This window comes from Odocoileus virginianus, chromosome 12 (assembly GCF_023699985.2).
Source record: "Odocoileus virginianus isolate 20LAN1187 ecotype Illinois chromosome 12, Ovbor_1.2, whole genome shotgun sequence".
Classification (NCBI taxonomy): domain Eukaryota; kingdom Metazoa; phylum Chordata; class Mammalia; order Artiodactyla; family Cervidae; genus Odocoileus; species Odocoileus virginianus.
Genome location: NC_069685.1, coordinates 57340150 through 57359910, shown reverse-complemented (window position 1 = coordinate 57359910; position 19761 = coordinate 57340150). Strand labels below are relative to the sequence as shown.

At 52.3% G+C, this 19761-nt stretch overlaps 1 protein-coding gene across 2 annotated transcripts in view; it reads left to right on the top strand.

The window, feature by feature from the left end:
* SLC8B1 (solute carrier family 8 member B1) overlaps positions 1 to 19746 on the top strand; it is a 30217-nt gene extending 10471 nt beyond the window's left edge. For both annotated transcript variants that reach the window (XM_070475340.1, XM_070475339.1), the window contains exons 3-16: positions 1633 to 1785; positions 1892 to 1944; positions 2083 to 2141; positions 2260 to 2364; positions 2457 to 2624; positions 3568 to 3675; positions 5524 to 5583; positions 5871 to 6001; positions 7771 to 7912; positions 10813 to 10934; positions 12776 to 12929; positions 14031 to 14111; positions 15478 to 15542; positions 18567 to 19746. In XM_070475340.1, coding sequence (XP_070331441.1) covers positions 1633 to 1785; positions 1892 to 1944; positions 2083 to 2141; positions 2260 to 2364; positions 2457 to 2624; positions 3568 to 3675; positions 5524 to 5583; positions 5871 to 6001; positions 7771 to 7912; positions 10813 to 10934; positions 12776 to 12929; positions 14031 to 14111; positions 15478 to 15542; positions 18567 to 18764 — 1599 coding nt within the window. In that variant the 3' untranslated portion in view covers positions 18765 to 19746. The remainder of the gene's footprint in view (positions 1 to 1632; positions 1786 to 1891; positions 1945 to 2082; positions 2142 to 2259; positions 2365 to 2456; positions 2625 to 3567; positions 3676 to 5523; positions 5584 to 5870; positions 6002 to 7770; positions 7913 to 10812; positions 10935 to 12775; positions 12930 to 14030; positions 14112 to 15477; positions 15543 to 18566) is intronic.
* The last annotated feature ends 15 nt before the right edge of the window (positions 19747 to 19761 follow it).

The following is a 19761-nucleotide window of genomic DNA, read 5'->3' as shown; positions in this document are numbered from 1 at the left end:
TGAAAGCGCAGAGTCCCAACCACTGGACCATCAGGCAGTTTCTGACCCTACCATTTTGGTGGGCTTCTGTTGACTTCAGGTCACCAGCATCTTTTTCCAAAACCACCTACAAGCATGGTAGGCCAGAAGTGCTGGGGACCTAGCACCTCCTTCCCCGGCTCTGCTCACCTGCTGACTGATAGGCGTTGGTGTATAAATACCCCAGCTCCCTTGCCCCTGGGATTACCAGCCTATGGTGGGAACCATCTCCACCGAGCCTTCGCAGTTGCTTCTCCCATCCCTGACTCACTTCCCTGTCTTGGTGCTTATGCGCTCCACACCTCCTGAATGTGCTGCTTGCTTAGAAATCCTTGTCTCTTGGGCGCTTCTGGAGGAACTCAGACTGTAAGACTGTCTGACTCAACACTTTCACTTCTAGAAATCTCTCTGACCAAACATTCTCACATGTGCCCAGATGGGTCATGTGCAAGGAAGTTGACTGTTGGCACTAACGGAAAGACACACTCAATTGCTCATCATTAGGGAAATGTTCCCTCTATTACGAGTCATCCATGGTATGAAATCCTGAGACTACAGTGGGCCAGGAATGGGACAGTAATGGTCAAGGACAGGAAATTGAGAAGAACCTCAAATTGCCTGGATTCCAGCCCTTTCTCTACCACTGAGTGGGCCCTGAAATACTGTCTTTTAAGTCTCGTTATCTGTATCATGGGCAGAATAATCTTATCTTCCTTTGTAAGATCATTGTTTAGATTAACTGAGGTAACCTTTTAAGCTCAGCACTCTGCCTGGCATATAGAAATCACTCAGAATGTTTTTACTTTCTTCATTATGTCTGTCAATATGTTAATAAATGGCATGTCTGTGAAGTGGTAAAAGTCAAGTTGCAGAAACAAGAACTTTAGGACAGACCCATTTCTATAAAACAAAACAAACTCTGTACTAAGATGTATCTACAAATGTCATTAAACTGAGAAATGTCTGTTTCAAGCTGATCATGGCAGGAGAGAGGTGGGATTATGGAGGGCAGGGATGACGAAGGAGAATTTAGAAATCATTACATATTGTTTCTCTCTCTCTCTCTCTTTTTTTTTTTGGCCATGCTGCATGACTTGCAGGATCTGAGTTCCCCAGCCAGAGATTGAGCCCAGCCAGGCCCTGGCAGTGAAAGCTCTGAGTCCGAACCACTAGACCACCAGGAAATTTCCTGTTTTGTTTTAAATATGTGTATTCATGACTTGCTTCCCAGGTGGCTCAGTGGTAAAGAATCCGCCTGCCAATGCAGGAGACATGGGTTCGATCCCTGGGCTGGGAAGATCCCTTGGAAGAGGAAATGGCAACCCACTCCAGTGATCTTGCTTGGAAAAGCACATGGGGAGAAGAGCCTGGCAGGCCACAGTCCTTGGGGTTGCAAAGAGTCGGACACAACTTAGTGACTGAACAACAAATTCATGACTGACTTGTGTTCATTTCAAGTACAGGTTTATTTTTAAACATGAAAGCGTGCAGCTGGAGCCTGGGAGTTTTAGGGACCAGGCTGAAGGAGGTTGTCTTCACTGCTTAGGTGGGGCTGGCCCAGTGGGTCACGGGGCGGTGGTTTCTGATGTCCCCACCCTACCTCCCTTTCCGCAGTGTCGAGAAGTGTGTGGCCGGAACGCCTCTGACCGCTGCGCCTTCATCCGCACCAACCCCGACTGCCGCAGTGACGGGGGCTACTTAGACTACCTCGAGGGCATCTTCTGCCACTTCCCAGCCCGCCTCCTCCCTCTGGCCATCACCCTCTACGTGAGGCCCTGCCCTGGGGGGGTGTGCTGGTGAGAGGGGCCCGTGGCCCCAGCAGGACTTAATGCTCTTAACCCCCTCTCTGGCTTCCCCCCCTACCCCTGCCCAGGCTTTCTGGCTGCTTTATCTGTTTCTGATTCTGGGAGTCACCGCGGCGAAGTTGTGAGTTTGGCCCTGGCCTGATGTCCAGCTCGTAGGCGGGAGAGCGGGGGTCCCGGGGAGGGGGGAGGTTGACTTGGGAAGGACCCCGGGCAGGAGCCACTCGCCATGGAAACACTCACCTCTGGCCTTTCCTCCTAGCTTCTGCCCTAACCTGTCGGCCATTTCCACCACACTGAAGCTTTCGCACAACGTGGCAGTATCCTTTTGGTCCAGTTCTGGTACCCTGGAGGGAGGGCTGGAGGGTGTGAGGGGCTGGGAGACGGGCATGGGCCAGCCGGAGCGCCTGCCCTGAGCCCCTTGACATGTCCCCCCATGGCGTCACCTTCCTGGCGTTTGGGAACGGGGCCCCGGATATCTTCAGCGCCCTGGTGGCCTTCTCGGACCCGCGCACAGCCGGCCTGGCCTTCGGGGCCCTGTTTGGTACGAGCGAGCGGCCCCAGCTGCGGGTGAGGGGCTGGGAGGGCAGCCGGAGGTGGGCGCGCGGGGACCGAGCCTGGCCTTCTCTCCTGCAGGCGCGGGCGTGCTGGTCACCACCGTGGTGGCCGGCGGGATCGCCATCCTGCGTCCCTTCACAGCGGCCTCCAGGCCCTTCCTCAGAGACATCGTCTTCTACATGGCGGCCGTGCTCCTGATCTTCACCGCGCTCTACCGCGGCAGGGTCACGCTGGCGTGGGCCCTGGGTAAGCGGCTGCGGGACCGGGGCGGGGTCATCGCCAAGGCTGATGGCTGGGAGGCGCGGGGCGGGGGTGGTGGGAGGGGCTGGTCTGCAGGGCAGAGTCACCTTTGGGTCCGAGTGATGGAAGCGCTGCTTGGAACCATGGTGGCCTGGGCATGAAAGTGGTTCCGATCACCAAAGAGGGCAGGGCGAAGTTGGGGCGATGTTCTGGGTTTTCACAATTTCCAGCGTTCACGAGCGGTACAGCCGCAATGCTGACTGTGACCCTCAGGGTCCCGGCGGCATCTCACTCCATCCAGATGGTTCCAAAGACATGGATGGAGGGGCGGCTTACAGAGGGTTGAGAAAAACCAGGGAGGGGGGCTGCGATGCAGAGACACCAGGGGCCAGCAGCAGTGGGAGCCCCTGAAAGGGGCAGAGGGTTCCAGGAGTGTGCTGGAGGGTTCCAGGCCCAGACCGGGGGTCACCCAGCCTGAGAGTTGCGGAAGGTCACGGGTCCTGCCAGAGACAGGGCCCGCAGCAGGGAGGGGGTGCCCCAGACCCTCCCCTGCCGCCTTCTGATTCGTTCTTGGGGCTCTGTGGGCAGGCCCAGGGCAGCCAGAGATTGGGGGACATATGCTGCAGGGGCTCGGCCTTCCAGGGCACAGACAGGACACTAGCCCTTCGCACTTGAACTGTGTCCTGGAGGCCACTGTCTGCGCCAGGCATCACACCCACTGTTGATTGATGGATTGGTCGGGTGGGGGGAAGGCAGGGGCGGGGTTGGTAGGGAGAAAATATGGGCCAAAGAGGGGAAGGGGGGGCGCTCCAGGAAATGGCCCTTTGCCGGCTGGGCTGGGCACACAGACAGCCACTGCCGCCAGGTGCCAGCGACAGAACTGGGTGCCCTTGGTCTGTGGGCCCTGCGACCAGGACGCCGCTTGGTGATGGTGTGCCCTTGTCTGCAGGCTACCTGGGCTTCTACATGTTCTATGTGGTCACCGTGGTTCTCTGCACCTGGATCTACCAGTGGCAGCGGAGGAGATCCTTGGTCTGCTCCATGCCAGGCACTCCAGGTAAGGTCTGAATGGACCCCCGCGGGAGGACCCCTGGGTCTGGCGCCCTCTGTGCCCAGAAGCTGCCACCTCTGTCTCCTGAGGCCTGTGCCAGCCATCTCCTCTTCCTGCTTTTTATACTTGTTCTACCAAGGTCCCCCCTCCATGGTTTCGCTTGTGTTGCTAAAGCCTCATCATCATCTGCTTGTCCAAGTTCATTAGTTCTTCGTGCTCCTGCCTGTTGCTGGGGCAGATCTTCCTAAGAACTGTCACCTCCCACATCCCAGAATGTGCCCCCTGCCAGGTGCTTCCACATCCACAAATACATGCACACACACATCCAGAAATACGCAACTCACACATTCACAAATGCATGAACAGCATGAACATACATAACACACACACAACACATACAAATACACACACATACACAACCCACAGGCTTCCCAGGTGGCGCAGTGGTGAAGAATCCACCTGCCAATTCAGGAGACCCCAGAGATGTGGGTTTGATCCCTGGGTCAGGAAGATCCCCTGGAGAAGGAAATGGCTACCCACTGCAGTATTCTTGCCTGGAAAATCCCATGGACAGACAAGCCTGCCGGGCTACAGTCCATGGGGTTGCAAAGGGTCGGACACGACTGAGCGTGTGCGCGTGTACGCACGCACGCACACACAAACACACACACACAGTTACATGTCTTGAGCTGAATGGGGCTTCTGCCTTAGGAAAAGGCATGGTTCCCCCATTTGCCCCAGTCCCCAGTGCTCTCTGTCGTCAACCCCGACGTGGACAGACCTGATTATGTTGGGAAACCAGAATTCTCCCCTAAGCCTCTTTCACTTGTTCCCATGACATGCTTGGCCCTCTTTGGCATGTGAGCCTGAGAACCTTGCTCTTGACCTGTTGCCATTTGTGCTGGGCCTCAGCTTTCTTCTCCAAACTCATTCGTAGCCCAGCCTCCACTCCCCAGCTGTGCAGGGCCAGCCCCACCTCCCTGAACATGCCACGCTCCCCCTGGCTGTCTCCAGGCTTCGCGTGTGCTGTCCCTTTTCCCTGGTGTGTCCTTCTTCTGAAAAAACTTAGGGACTCAGCCTGGAGGGAGCTCTGCAGAGACCCCCAGGTGTCTCTTCTGGGCTCGCACAGCTTTCAGACTCACCCCAGCACAGCCTTTATCTCCTCATTCTGTTATTAATTTGCTTATGTTTCTGTCTGTTGGACTGTGAGCTTCCAGAGGGCTGGACTGTATCATTTCCTGAGGTCCTGGCACGGGTGTTAGTAACTCCCCCTACAGGAAGTCTCCCGTGCTTTTTGCTCTCTTCTCTATCCGCTGGGCCTTCAGAGTTCAGCACATAGTACCCTGTGCCCTCTTTTAAACCCATCCTAGCCCGCTGGGCTGGAACAGAAGGGGAAAATGAGGCCTGGAGAGTCGCACAGAGGCAGAACCAGGGCTAGCACTCTTCACTTGAGAACAGCCGTTTTCCTTTTGGGAAGCCTTTCTTTGCAGGGCTCGGTCCTCTGATCCCGAGGACTCTTGAGAAAAGTTTCAGACTGGAAAAGAAAAATATGTTGGGTTCCAAGTTCTGAAAGGTGCAACGTGGAAATCAGCAAATGTTTGAGTTTCGTCTTCAGACGGCTGTATTAAATTTGACCTTACTGCCGCATCACCACATTTGAAAATGTTTTGGAAGTTAGACTTCCTGAGTCTGTAAGAATTCCTGAGCATACAGGGTGATTGCTGACAAGTCGATAATACAGAGGGGGCCTGGGTACTTGCACCCTGAATACCAAGTGGTCCCAGAGGTGCCCTACCCTAGAATAGTGGTGGGAGGGCCTGGGCGCCCCACCTGGCTCATGGGAAACTCCTACAGAGATGCTGTCAGATTCCGAGGAGGAACGGGTGTCTTCTAACACCAACAGCTATGACTATGGTGAGTCCGGGGACTCTGTGCCCAGCTGGGGTGGGGGTGCCAGCTGGACTGGGCTGGAGAGTTGGGTGATGGGACCATCCAGCAACCCCACACCCCCCAGCCCAGGCAGGAGGCAGTGAACACCTCTCACTGCAGGCTGAGCTGGGTTTGCCTTCCCCGCCCCTTACCAGGCTCTGGGCCTTTTCCTTCTTCCCGGGGCTTGGGGGTACTGGTGGGAGGGAAGGGAGAGGGTTTCCTAGAGGCCGAGGCAGCCACGGACACCTGCCCCTCCCCGCTTGCGCCCCCAGGTGAGGAGTACCGGCCACTGCTCCTGTACCCGGAGACCACGGCCCAGATCCTGGTGCAGGCCCTCAACCCCCTGGATTACAGGAAGTGGAGGACCAAGCCCGTGTACTGGAGGGTCCTCAAGGTGTTCAAGGTCAGGGGGGACTCTGGGGCCAGGCCTCTGACTTGGTGACATCACAGGACAGTGGCCCTTCTGCCGCCTCCTGAGCAGTGAGGTTGGGGGTGGGTGGGGGGCTCTGCTGAGGACTTGATGGGGAAATACATATGAGCTGGTACTCCAGGGGGAATGTGAGTCAGGGAGCATGGCTCAGACTCCTCCCCGCAAAGAAGGAAGGGGAGCATCTTCCCAGGGACAGAGAGAGAGGAGGTTAGGGACCCCTCCTGACCCGCTAAGAGCCGGGAACTGGGGAAGGCGAGAGTGTGGGTCATAGTAAGTCTAAATGAGATCAAAATAGCCCTTTTCTGAGTGCTCACTGCTTCCCTGGGCTACCTATCTCCTGAGGTCTGGATATGAGCAGGCCGGTTTCCATGAGGCAGGACTGCAGTGCTTTCCACCAACCAGACCCAAAACGTCAGAGGTCTCACCTTATAGCCCTCCAGTGTGGATACCTTTCAGGCCTCCTCAGACCCAGGGGGCAGATAATGAACAACTAATATTTATACACCATGACAGCTCTGGCTGTATCATGATCTCAGGCCAGTCACTTCACTGCTCTGAGCTTCAGCTTCCTCCACTGCAAAATGGGGATAATGATAGAGCCTTTCTTCTGGAATCCTTGTATCAGTACGTTAGTGCTGCAGCAGTGCTGTGTAAAAAACAGCCCCAAACATCTCACTGACATATGATGACAAGATTTATTCTCATCCAGTCTTCTGAGATGACTCTGGTTTGAGGTTCAGGTCTGCCCCATATCTCCTTCTGGGGCCAGTGGGAGTATGCTGTTTTCTTGGCAGAAGAGACCAAGGCAGACTCCCCAAGCCCAATTTATGTCTCTGTTCACATCACATTCACCAACAGCCCATTGGCCAAAGCAAGCGGCATGGCCAAGTTCAACATCAGTGGGACAGGGAAATATATTCTGCAGACTCGTCATTTGACAAAAGTGTGGGGGTGATCAGTTCTGTTACAGATAGAGGGGGGATTGAAGAGTTGGGGACCGTATCCAGCCTGCCACAGTGGTTGTGACAATTTGATGAACTAATCTGTGTGAAGGACTGGCTGTGGTGCTTAGCATATGGTAAGCACTCCACAGGTGTTATTAGGAGTTTAGCTGTTGGCTGAAAACACAAGTGAAGTGAAAAATCAGGTATCAAGTCCGTCAGAGCTGGCCCTGTATCCTGGTTTGATATACCTTGCTGTGTGGCTTTGGAGACGTTTCTTAGCCTCTCTGAGCCTCAGTTTCTTAATCCAAAAGGTAGGAAAATTAAGAGTTCCTGTTCAGGGTGCTGTCAGTGTTGGCACGCGGTCGGTGGCAGTGTGTTACAGCCGCAGTCAGAAGTGCTTGGGGGTCTGCGCCCAGTGGGTGCTTCGGCAGTAACGCCTTGTTCTTTTGTTGATTGGTTGGTTGGTTGGGTGCTGTCCTGGGTCTTCACTGCCGTGCAGGCTTTTCTCTAGTTGTGGCGAGCAGGGGCTACTCTCCAGTCAGTGTGTGGGCTTCTCATGCAGTGAGAAGCGTGGAGCTTCTTGTTGCGGAGCTCGGACTTCAGGGCGCACAGGCTTGGTTGCCCCATGGCATGTGGGGTCTTCTCGGACCCAGGACCGAACCCGTGTCCCCTGCATTGGCAGGTGGATTCTTAGCCACCGGGGATGTCCAGCTTGGTTCTTGAGTGACTGAGCTCAGGGCGTGGCGGCCAAGCACAGGCCTCCCGGCCTTCACCCTCCTGCCTTCCCGCACTTGACAGCTGCCCGTGGAGTTCCTGCTGCTCCTCACCGTCCCCGTCATGGACCCCGACAAGGAGGACAGGAACTGGAAGCGGCCCCTCAACTGCCTGCACCTGGTCATCAGCCCCCTGTTCCTGACCCTGACCCTGCAGTCAGGGGCCTGTGAGTGTACCTGCCCCCGGGCCGGCCCACCCCCTCCTCCGCGCATTCCCGACGTTTTCTTCTCAGCCACCCCAGGGGACCCTGGACCAGCCGGCTGTCCTGGACATACAGCAGACGCTTAATATGTGCTTGTGCCACGAGCCTCCGGTGGTCCATCGGTCACACTGGCTCCAGAGAGGAGCGACGCGCTGGTGGCCCGTGGACCAAATCCCGCCCTCTGGCGCATTTGCTTGCGTTACCAAATTCACAGAGTTGATGTCAAAATCCAGGGCTGGATTTCTCAAGATAATCTGAGCCACATTCCTAACAGCAGAACTGGTGGAAGCTGATAAGAGGCACCCCTGCCCCTGCCCCGTCTCGTGCTGGCGCCCCCTGACCAGCTCCTCACAAACCCTTCCACTGCCTGTTGAGTGACCTGGGTGATCCCCGCTGGCCTTGAGCCTTCCCCGTCTGCCCCAGGCTTTCCTTTTCTGACCTATTTTGCTCGAGCACTGCCCGGTCTTGTCAGGCGTCTTCTGAGTCCTCCTGCTCAGGTTCTTCCTGTTGTCCGATTTGAGTATCTCATGCCGCCCAGTCCACTCTCTGTCCCCTGGGCTCCTGCCCCTCAACCCAGGGGCATCTCCTGGAGGTGGCGGTAGGATTTTGGTAGCAAATACAGGGCTGAGTGTGGCTTTTTTTTTTCCTGCTAATGAGCATCAGGATGAAAAGGCTGCCAAACTTCTGTTTCTCCTCCAATTTATGGGAAGACATGGTCGCGGAGGAAGGAGTCGGTCAGTGTGACCCCAGAGATGGGAAGGGCGCCCCCTAGTGGTGCCAGTGGGCTGGTTCATGACAGCCCTGCCTCTCCAGTCCCCCAGGGACTTGGTTCATTCATTCTTGTGGCTTCTCAAGAGAAGGGATCCCAAGCGTTCAACATTCAAGAACGTCTTGATTTTTCTTCCATTCTAAACTGTTGTATTTGATATTTTTCTTTAATCAGTTCTTTTTTTTTTTTAACTTCAATGTACTGGAAAGGAATGTCTTTCACCGGCATCAATAGGAAACCAGCCTTGTTTCCAGTACACTTAAGATATTTAAATCTGTTACAGTGAGAGTACTGAAGAGGGAATCCATTTCCTGAGATGTGACTCTATGATATTTAGTGTCTTGTCCACCTGCCCCAACACCGTCTAGTGGTAGCAGGTCCATGCGGGGGAAAGACTGGTTCAGGCTAAAGCATTTGTGACTGCTTCTAGGTTGACCCCTGCATAGAGAGAAGCCCCAGACTTGGCTCCCTGCCCAAGGGGGTTCTCTCCATCTAGGGGTCAGCCCAGCAGGGGGTCACCTGCCCAAGGAGGAGACATGTCTGCCAGTCAAAATGAAAAAACAGAATCTCCAGCCTGAAACTAAGATAGGAATGGCTAAGACCACTCACTCCTACTGTCTTTTCCCATGCCCAAGGCAGACATCACTAATCAACCATGATGCTTTGGTCCACCAGAGCTTCAAGGGAGCACCCTCCAGCCAGGCATTACAATCTCACCTCCCAATCTCACTGTCAACTTCCATCTATCTTCTCAAGGCCACCCTCAGAGCCCTCGTTCTTTTTTTTTTCCCACACACACCACATAGCATGCAGGATCTTAGTTCCCCAATCAGGGATCAAACCCATGCCCCCAGCAGTGGAAGCACAGAGTCTCACCCACTGGACCACCAGGGAAGTCCCCAGAGCCATCTTTCTAAAGTGCCACTTGTCACATGTTGTGGTCACTCCCCCACTCTAAGACCTCCATGGCTCCCCAGTGCCTCTTGGAAAAAGGCCATGTCCCCCAGCCATCTTTCGAGATCTCTGAGATCCCGAGCCAGCCACCTTCCCCAGCTCTTTATCTACTTTCAGTGACACAGATCTGCTCAACTTCTTCCCTTCCATCTCTTTCCTCTGCCCATGGAACCGTTGTGCCCCACTCTATTTACAACTCAGCTCACATCCTCAGCCTCCAAGAAGACCCTCTTAACCACCCCATGCCCCTGTCTCCTCCTGAAATTCCTCCAGCACAGGACTGAGAAATACAGAGAAAGGACCTCTCACCCAGGTGTCAAGTTCCAAAGCCAGCTCTGCAAGTGAAAGTCACATCCGTCAAAATTGCCCCCCAAAAATCTCCTGCCATGTATTATGTGCACGATTTTATATATTCATCCCCTTATGTTCTCCTTAGTGCACTGATGTTATGAGCCCGTGAACTGGACTAAACAAAGAAAAAAAGTCTTGTTACATGTGTCTGGGCAATTGAATCATCCATTATCTTTAAGACGTGATGAAAGGATGGTATATGGAACTTTCTAGAGTATTCTACCTGCCTGCAGGGTTTCCTCCCTTAGGTGTTTTAATATGAAACCTCTAAAACCTTTGTAACTTTGTGGTGGATTGGTTCATAGAGCAGACTTCTCAAGAGAGCCAGAATTAGTAAGGTTGAGTTCAACTGTACAGGCCATATCATGGAGCCATGCCTATCCATTGGTAATGCCTGGCTGGAGGGTGCTCCCTTGAAGCTCAGGTGGACCAAAGCATCATGGTTGATTAGTGATGTCTGCCTTGGGCATGGGAAAAGACAGTAGGAGTGAGTGGTCTTAGCCATTCCTATCTTAGTTCCAAGCTGGAGAGTCTGTTTTTCATGTCTGTCTTTCCAGTGTGAGTAGCTCAAGGGCAGGCGCTATGTCTTCAATTTCTCTGTCTCTCTGAAGTGCCTAGGACAGGGCTGGGCACACAGGAGGTCTCTACCTTATATCCAAACAGTTATTTGAGTTTTATCTGTAGGTTTTATCCCCTTCACACCCTCTCCATCATGCCAAGGGGGCTTCCAGGAGGAGGTGCCAAGTTGAAGCCGTGGAGAGTACCAGCTCCTTTTCTCATCCCTCTGCAGATGGCGTCTATGAGATAGGTGGCCTCTTTCCCGTCTGGGCTGTGGTGGTGATTGCGGGCACGGCCTTGGCTGCAGTGACCTTTTTTGCCACGTCCAACAGCGAGCCCCCCAGGTTTCACTGGGTAAGAAACCTCGGCTCTCCAAACTGGGAGGGGGGATGCCCAGGCAGATATCCTGGGACTGTTAGGCCACTGATCACTTTCCATGATAACAGGTCTTTATGGCCACTTTTAAGAGATTTTATGCCTGTGCAAGTTCCTTTTTTTTTTTTTTTTTTGGTAACAACTTCATTTTATTGAGTTGCAATTCACACACACATACAAGTCACCCATCTGAGGTGTACAATTTAATTGTGTTTATTATATTCATAGGACTTCCCTGATGGCTCAGATGGTAAAGAGTCTGCCTGCAATGCAGGAGACCTGGGTTCAATCTCTGGATCAGGAAGATCCCCTGGAGAAGGAAATGGCAACTCCATTATATTCATAGAGTTGTACAACCATCACCACAATTTGGGATTCATCACCCCAAAAAAGAAGCCCTGTACCCGTTAACAACTACTCTCTGTCCTCCCCTGGCCAGCACAGTCTGCTTTTAGTCCTTCCAGATTTTTCTGTTCTGCATATTTCACATACATGGAATCACACAATATGCAGTTTTAGCAAAATGTTTTTCAAGTGTATCCATGCTGTAGCATGTGTCAGGACCTCATTCCTTTTCATGGCTGAATACTATTCCATTGTGCAGGCATAGCATATTTTGTTTATCCATTCATCCATGAATGAACCCTGGGGTTTTTTTTTCCCCCACTTTTTAGATATTATGAATAATGCTGCCGTGACCATTGGTTTAGGACTTTTTGTGTAGAAATGATTCATTTCTCTTCAGTGTCTTCCTTTCTCTTCCTAGGAGTGAAACTGGTGGGTCAAATGTGAACTGTATGTTCATTTTTTTGAAGATCTACCAGACTTTTCCACCACTGTAACTAGAAAGCACCTGAGTTCCTAATGATCACATCCCAGTGGTGGAATTGTTTGGTCTTTGGGAGTGTTCCCCCCTGCACCATTCTCTCCATTCTGCAGGACACTAAATAATTTTTTAGGCAGTTTGTCCAGAGAATTTTTTCCTAAAGTTTACTTAAATTTTTTAAACTAATTATTGCTTTTAAAAATTCTAGTCTTTATTTTCAGAAACTCTGAATGAATATACCAACCCAAAGGAATTTGAATTTTCAGCAAATTGATTATTTAGAGAAATGTTGCTATTTTTTAGTCACTCAGTCATGTCCAACTCTTGGCAACCCCATGGACAGTAGTAGCCCACCAGGCTCCTCTGTCCATGGGTTTCTCCAGGCAAGAACTGGAGTGGGTTGCCAGTTCCTTCTCCAGGGGAGCTTCCCACCATCCCAGGGATTGAGCCCGGGTCTCCTGTGTTGGCAGGCAGATTCTTTACCACTGAGCCACCAGGGAAACCCAGAGAAACGTTAGCCAGTGTTTCTTACTCGTCTTTGAAGTATTCACACATGCTCCTAGATGTATGCACCTTGAAAACATGATGCTGAGTGAAACAGGCCAGTCACAAGGGCCCACATACTGTATGAAGTCATTTTTATGATGTGTCTAGAATAAACCAATCCAGAGAGACAGAAAGCAGGGTGGTTTCCAGGGGCTGGGAGGAAGGTTGGGTGGGCTGGGGAGCACCTGCTCATGAGTATGGAGTTTCTTTTTGTGGTGATGGGGTGGCATTTGGTCCATAGACTAGAAGCCTGATGAGAGCTGTGATGTACCCCTTTTTGACAAAATGGTAATGCTGAGCTAGCATTTTATTGAGCACTTACTGTATGCCAGGCTCTAACTGCTTTGCGTCAACCAACTCATGCTCATGACTACCTCACGAGTAGGTACTATGAGCGTCCCATTTTATAGCTGAGGAACTGAGGCTATGTTCCTGTTCCTTCCCCCAGCTCTTTGCTTTCCTGGGCTTCCTGACCAGTGCCCTGTGGATCAACGCAGCTGCCACAGAGGTGGTGAACATCCTCCGGTCCCTGGGCGTGGTCTTCCGGCTGAGCAACACCGTCCTGGGGCTCACGCTGCTGGCCTGGGGGAACAGCATTGGAGGTGACTCGGGGCCGGGTGGGCTTCTGGAATGAGCACAGCTACCTCACTGCTCTTTACCCGCCCTCCCACCTCCCCCACCCGCCAGCCAGAATGACATGTGGGCCGGACTTCCAGGGCATCCACCCTCAGCAGCGCTCATTGCCTACTGTCTTTGGAGTGACCATCACTGGGCTTCGAGTGGGATGGTCTGGACTGTACCTGAGACTCTGTAGAAGCTCCAGTCTCTTCTCCACTCACTGATGCACAGATACTTGATGGCTCCCCAGAGTTCAGGCAGGACATGGAGCTCATTGCAGTCAACCAGCAGAGTATATCCATAGGTGTGGCATGGGTAGGCATTCATGCATACATTGAGTTAGCCAAAGAATTCATTTGGAGTTTTCCACTCAACAGTATAGAAGAGGCAGAATGAACTTTTTGGTCAATCCAATACATATATGCTTCTTTAGTTAGAGCTGCCAAGTACGGTTAGTCAGGTTGTACACTGCCCAAGGGCATGCTGACAAGGGGTCAAGGGCCCCAAAATTAGCTCTCCTTCCACTCACCTTTTTGGGCCCCTTTTCCTAATTTGCACAGAGGTACTGTGTATACTGGGGCTTCCCAGGTGGTACTTGTGGTAAAGAACACATCTGCCAATACAGGAGACACAAGAGGTACAGGTTTGATCCCTGAGTCGGGAAGATGCCCTGGAGGAGGAAATGGCAACCCACTCCATTCTTGCCTGGAGAATTCCATGGACAGAGGAGCCTGGCAGGCTACATACAGTCCATGGGGTTGCAGTGTCAGACACGACTGAAGTGATGTAGCATAGACGCACTGTGTGAGCAGGGGACAGGACATGGGTGAAAGACTGGTGCTGGCTTGTCACACCCACAAGGTTGCCCCTGGTGGGAAAGAAGCAGGTGGAAAGAATTAAGGAGGGAATTGTGTCTTATGGGACAATGTGGCCTCCCCCAGCACCCGGACAAGCTAGTGCCAGAGTCAGGCAGACATTCATCAGTTTGTCGACTGAATGACTGTGGGTAAGAATGAAGGCACTAGTGGCCAACAAGGGCCAGGGAAGTCCCGCACCGCTCAAGGCCTTCTCTTGTGTCCACACAGATGTCTTCTCAGATTTCACGCTGGCCCGCCAGGGCTACCCGAGGATGGCATTCTCAGCCTGCTTCGGTGGCATCATCTTCAGTATCCTTTCTGCGGTTGCCCTTCCCTCGGTGCTGGGAGCCAAGGGTGGGCTGTATTCCTCCCCCTTGGGATCGGCTTTCACTGGAATGCCTGGGGCAGGTGACTCAGCTGCTTGAGCCTCAGCTTTTTCACCTGTAAAATGGGGATATTGAGAGGACTGACCTCATAGGTTGTTGTAAAGATCGAATGAAGTGACAGAAGTGCTTGGTAAACAGCAGTGACAGCAGATACTCATCTTGTTAGGGCAGAGGTATTATCAGTAGGTGCCCACACACTAAGCTTGTGGAAGATCTCTCCCTCTTATAGATGTCATGGTCTGTAGATGTCAGGGTTGGCAGTTTTTTCCTTTTTTCCCCTAATTATTTATTTTTGACTGTGCGGGGTCTTTTTTGCCGCACAGACTTTCTCTAGTTGCAGCAAGTGAGAGCTCCTCTCTAGTTGCAGTGCACGGGCCTCTTATTGCAGTGGCTTCTCGTGTTGCAGAACATGGGCTCTAGGGTGCGTGGGCTTGGTAGCAGTGGCATGCTGGCTTAGTTGCCCTGCAGCATGTGGAATCTTCCTGGACCAGAGATCGAACCCACGTCCTCTGTATTAGCAAGCAGACTCTAGACCATTGAACCACCAGGGAATTCCAGCAAACTTTTCCTTAAAGGGCCGGACAGTACATATTTTAGATTTTGTGGGCCATAGGACTCTCTTGCCACGCCTCGACTCTTCTCCTAAAGTGTAAAAACAGTCATGGGCAATACATGAACGAATGGGCCTGACTGTCCCAATAAACCTTTATTAATAAAAGCAGACAGTGGGCCGGATTGTCCTGTAGGCTTTCATTTGCCTGGTCTATATAGAAAAGAGAGGGTCAGGCAGCCTGGGGCTATGGAAAAGGCAGGGCTTGGAGTCTGGGCAGCCTTGGATCCCAGTTCCAGCCCTGCCATGTGCCAGCTATGTGACCTGTGTGCAGATGCCTCCTGCCATGTGTCACGGCCCACTGCCCACCGTGCCCTGCTCCTGGCTGTCGGGCTGTGGCCTGTCCTGAGCTCTCAGGTTGGGCTGGGAAGGATTGAGCCTTGGCTGGAGCAGTGCCCCCCATGCCATGTTCCACCACCCGTCTTCCCAGTCACCTCACATTACCTCTGTTTCTCCATCTCACCAGGCACCAAATGTTTGTCACTTCCTGTGATCCTTACAGAGTGAGGCAAAATGTACACTGGACAATCTCTTAGAGGTGCTAAAACTGGATAAGGCCTCTCAGGGCTTTTGGGGGGAGGGAAGGGGGTGCAGTCACAGATCAGAAAGAAAGTCAATGGGCTGTGTGTCGGGGTTATGGGGTGTTATGTTCCATCAGACTTCCTGAACTGGACTACAGATATGCTGGTGGGAGTGGGGCTGGGCTGCCTGCTCCACATCTCCAGGGGCCACATGGAGGTGAAGGTGGGTACCAGATGACTCAACGAGGGGCCTCTTCATAAGGGTCTCTTCTCCTCCTCCCCTCCCTGCTCCAGAGCAGAGACCATTCACATCTCAGTAGGTTACACTTACTGGGGAGAGGACTTGTCTAGATGTGTGACATCTGACTTGTAGCATATCTTTAAAATATTTTGCATATAGGGTTAAAAGTTTTCCTTGCAAAGTCATGGAGTAATTATTAATAAGATGTGGCTTTGAGGGAAAGGGGCAGGAAGGCTCTCGACTGGTGTCTTGGTCTCATCACTGAAGTGTCTTGCTATAGGACTTTGAAGTAGAACTCTGAGGGTCCCTAAGCCTCAGCTTCCTCACCTGTGAAATGGGTTGATCCCACCCCCCAACTTCCTGGATAAGCACACACAAGATAAGGGCCAGGCTGAACACCTTATCCCACCACTGTCGGGAGAGGACAGGCCAGGATGAGAGAGTTGGCGACAGCCCCAGAAGGGAGGAACCTCCACAGATTTGAAATGTACTGAGCAGAAGAGGCTGTGTGGATTCAAGGGGCTCTGCAAATTCCCTGGGGGCATTGAGACCTCTTGACCCCGACATTCCAGGGGGTGGTGGGCTGGAAATCTGCATTTTAAAATACACTCCCTGGAGATATATGAACGTTAGGACCCTTGAGGGACAGGTCCCCAGCAAGGTTGAAAACACTACTTTGTGCAGGTAATCCAGTTGTGTGGGTAACTTGGATGGGCCTCCTATGGCCAGATCATCCAGCTTTTTTTGAGATGAAATTGGGATTCCTAGGTGAGCTCTTCTCTTTGGAAATATTGCACAGGTCAGACAGCACCCCATACAAAGCAGATGTGTCCCAGATTTGGACACATATACATTGCCAGGGACTCAAATTCCGAGGCCAAACCAGAAAAGGGTGAAGATGGGATGGGGCATGTGGCCCAGGGACGGTTTTAAGGCCAATTGCGTGGAAGCACTTGGAATGTGCAGCTGAATGATGGAGTCATTCATGGGAACAATGTCGCCCACCTCTTTCTCCAGGAGGCCACTAGTTCTTGAATACACGCGTGGCTGACTTGTAATGAACTGGCTGTGGGCCGGCCTTTCACAGTGGCCGCGCCCATAAGCCAAATAGCTTCTGCTTGAAAAGTTGCCTTTCTAAGGGGTAAACACCCTCTCTCTGCAGATTTTGTTTATACTTCTCAGGGGTTTAATAGGTTCCTTTCATTCCTGACAGCTCCAGATAATGAGACTTCAGGGTTGGCCCCCCTGGGGGCCCTGTTTCTTTCCTCTGGCTCCTTGCAGAGTATGTGTCTGCATTTCCTCTGCCTTTGTGCTGAGTTTAGAAAACGCTCCTGCAGTTAATTGCATAAGACACAGGGCATCAAGAGAGGTCATCACAGAAGGAAGTCCGTGCTGTACTGTTGGCTGAAAAACAGGTTGCTCTTAAACACGTACCTACTGTCTAGTCCCGTGTCTGGTTACGGAATACATGGGACTTCCGGTGCACATGTGTACCCACACATCTGTGTGGACATACGTTGCTGTATGAGGACGCAGGGGAGGGTAAGAGCTTGGACTTTGGATTTGGGCTCTGTCACGTACTATGGTTGACCCTTGAACGATGCAGGAATTAGGGGTGCTGACCACCCCACATGTCACAAATCTGCATAGTGCTGTCTGCCTCAAAAGCAAATGAAAGAGTGATACTCACTCAGTCTTGTCCAACTCTTTTCAACTCCATGGACTGCAGCCCACCAGGCTCCTCTGTCCATGGGATTTCCCCAGCGAGAATACTGGAGTGGGTTGCCATTTCCTTCTCCAGTGTCAAAAGCAAAGGAATTGATAACTGAATGGCCCAGGGGCAGGATACTGAAAGAGTTTGGATAGAATCAGGACTCAAACCCTAGCTGTTTTTCTTTTTTAATACTTGTCTATACCAGTTCTTTATTGTGGCATATGGGATCTAGTTCCCTGCTGCTGCTAAGTCGTTTCAGTTGTGTCCGACTCTGTGCAACCCCATAGACAGCAGCCCACTAGGCTCTGCCGTCTCTGGGATTCTCCAGGCAAGAACACTGGAGTGGATTGCCATTTCCTTCTCCAATGCATGAAAGTGAAAGGGATCAAATCTGGGCCCCCTGCCTTGGAAGTGCAGAGTCTTAGCCACTGGACCAGCAGGAAGTCTCAAACCCTAGCTCTTTGGATTCCACAAATTGTGATCTCTAAGCCAACATGGACTTTTCCCCCAGGCTTAAACATTGTGAAATGAAGATACAGATACTATGGTTGAAAAAAAATCCACATGCGTGGATTCACGCAGTTCTAACCAGTGCTGTTCAGGGGTCAGCCATACTTGCTTTCCTTGACTGTGGATTGGTGATCATCATGAAGGTCTCCGTACCTGATGAGGGGATGAAAGGGCATGGTGGGTGTGAAACACCTAGCATAGTGCCTAGGGTTAAGCCTTCCATATATGTTAGATAGGTGCTAAGCCTGGAGGGGAAAGAAGTGGGAAGGGGACTATTTCATTTCCTTTTATTCTTCTGTGTTGCTGGAGAATTTTTCAACAAGTGTATTTTATATACATACATACATACATGTATATATAATATGCAGATACATATATATATATGTATATATAAATTAGTTTACCGAATACCAGGAGACTTCGAGGTGGCTCGGTGGTAAAGAACTCGCCTGCCAAGCAGGAGACTCAGGAAACTTGGGTTCAGTCTCAGTGACAGGAAGACCCCCTGGAGAAGGAAATGGCAACCCACTCCAGCGTTCTTGCCTGGGGACTCCCATGGACAGTGGAGCCTGTGGGGCTACAGTCCATGGGGTCGCAGAAGAGTCGGACACGACTGAGCACGCGCACGTCCATGCTCAGGTGGTTTAAAAACATTGAACTTCAAGCCGGGGGAGCCGTCTCAGGGAGGCCCAAAGTCCCTCCCTGGCCCCTCACGAGGGGCCCTCAGACCTCGGTGTGGCTGTCGGTTGCAGTAACGCAGCCTCTCCCCGTTCCCCCCGCAGCTGGAGCCGGACGGACTGTTGGTGTGGGTCTTGGCCGGCACCCTGGGCCTCAGCCTCGTCTGTTCCTTGGTCTTGGTCCCGCTGCGGTGCTTCCAGCTGAGCCGAGTTTACGGCTGCTGCCTGCTCCTCCTCTACCTGACCTTCCTCGTGGTGGCCTTGCTCACTGAATTTGGAGTGATTCACTTGAAAACTGTGTGAGTGAAGCTGCGTCAGGGTCCGCCTGGTGGTCGGGAGGTGTCACTGCAGGCCGTGAGACGGAGGATGAAGTGCCTTCTGCAGAACCCCGCGTGCGCGGCCCTGACTGTGAATGGTGGGGTGGGCTCATGGGGGCCACACTCTCTGCCAAGATTCCAGGTCACTGTAATGTGCAGTGACGACAGTCAAACCTCATTTCTGGGACTGTGCCGATGGGGCTTCCCTGTGGACAGAGTCCCAGGCAGCAGGTGGAAGACTTCCTTGCATTACCTCCAGAGCCTCTTCTGAAGGTTGGGGTCTGGGTGGAAGGGGAAGCCTGGGTGCCTTCCAGGCTGGTTTGGGAAGACCCCAAAGACTTCAGGGCTGGAGGCGGTTAGTCACCCCTTGCTGCCTTCCTGCAATGTGTCTCAGGGCTCAGAGGGCTGCCAAACCAGGGTTTAGGGAATCAGGGTGACTCGGACCTGGCAGATAGCCCATGTCGGGTCAGCACAGAAAGTGTTCTGAGTTTTGGAGCTGCACCGTCCAGCAGAAATAGGAGACATGACCCTAATTGTGAATTTCTGAGTCGCCATGCTAATAAAGCCAAAAGAAAAAGGAGAAATTAATCACAATACATATTGTTCCACAATGGCAGCCAGTGGCAATGGCCCATCAGCGGCTCCATATTGGATGGTGCAGCTCCAGGCTCTGCCTCTAGAACTGTCTGCCGGCTTCAGAGGTTTCCCTATCTGCGAAACAGGAGTCAGTTTGACAGCGCCCTGCGCCTACCTCAGGGGGAGCCCTGGGCTGCGGTTCCCCTGCCTGCAAGCTCTGGGAGGGTGGTGAGCACTCCTGGGTGCCTTCCTGCTGGCAGCCAGTGACCCCTTTTTTAATAAGCCACTTTTCTGTTTGCTCGATGCCTTAGGCCAGCAGTAAAGGGATTCGACTGTCTTTTCTTCCAATGAACATAATTATTAAATATTTCAAGGATACAGACAATAACGTACACCCAAGCTGTTAC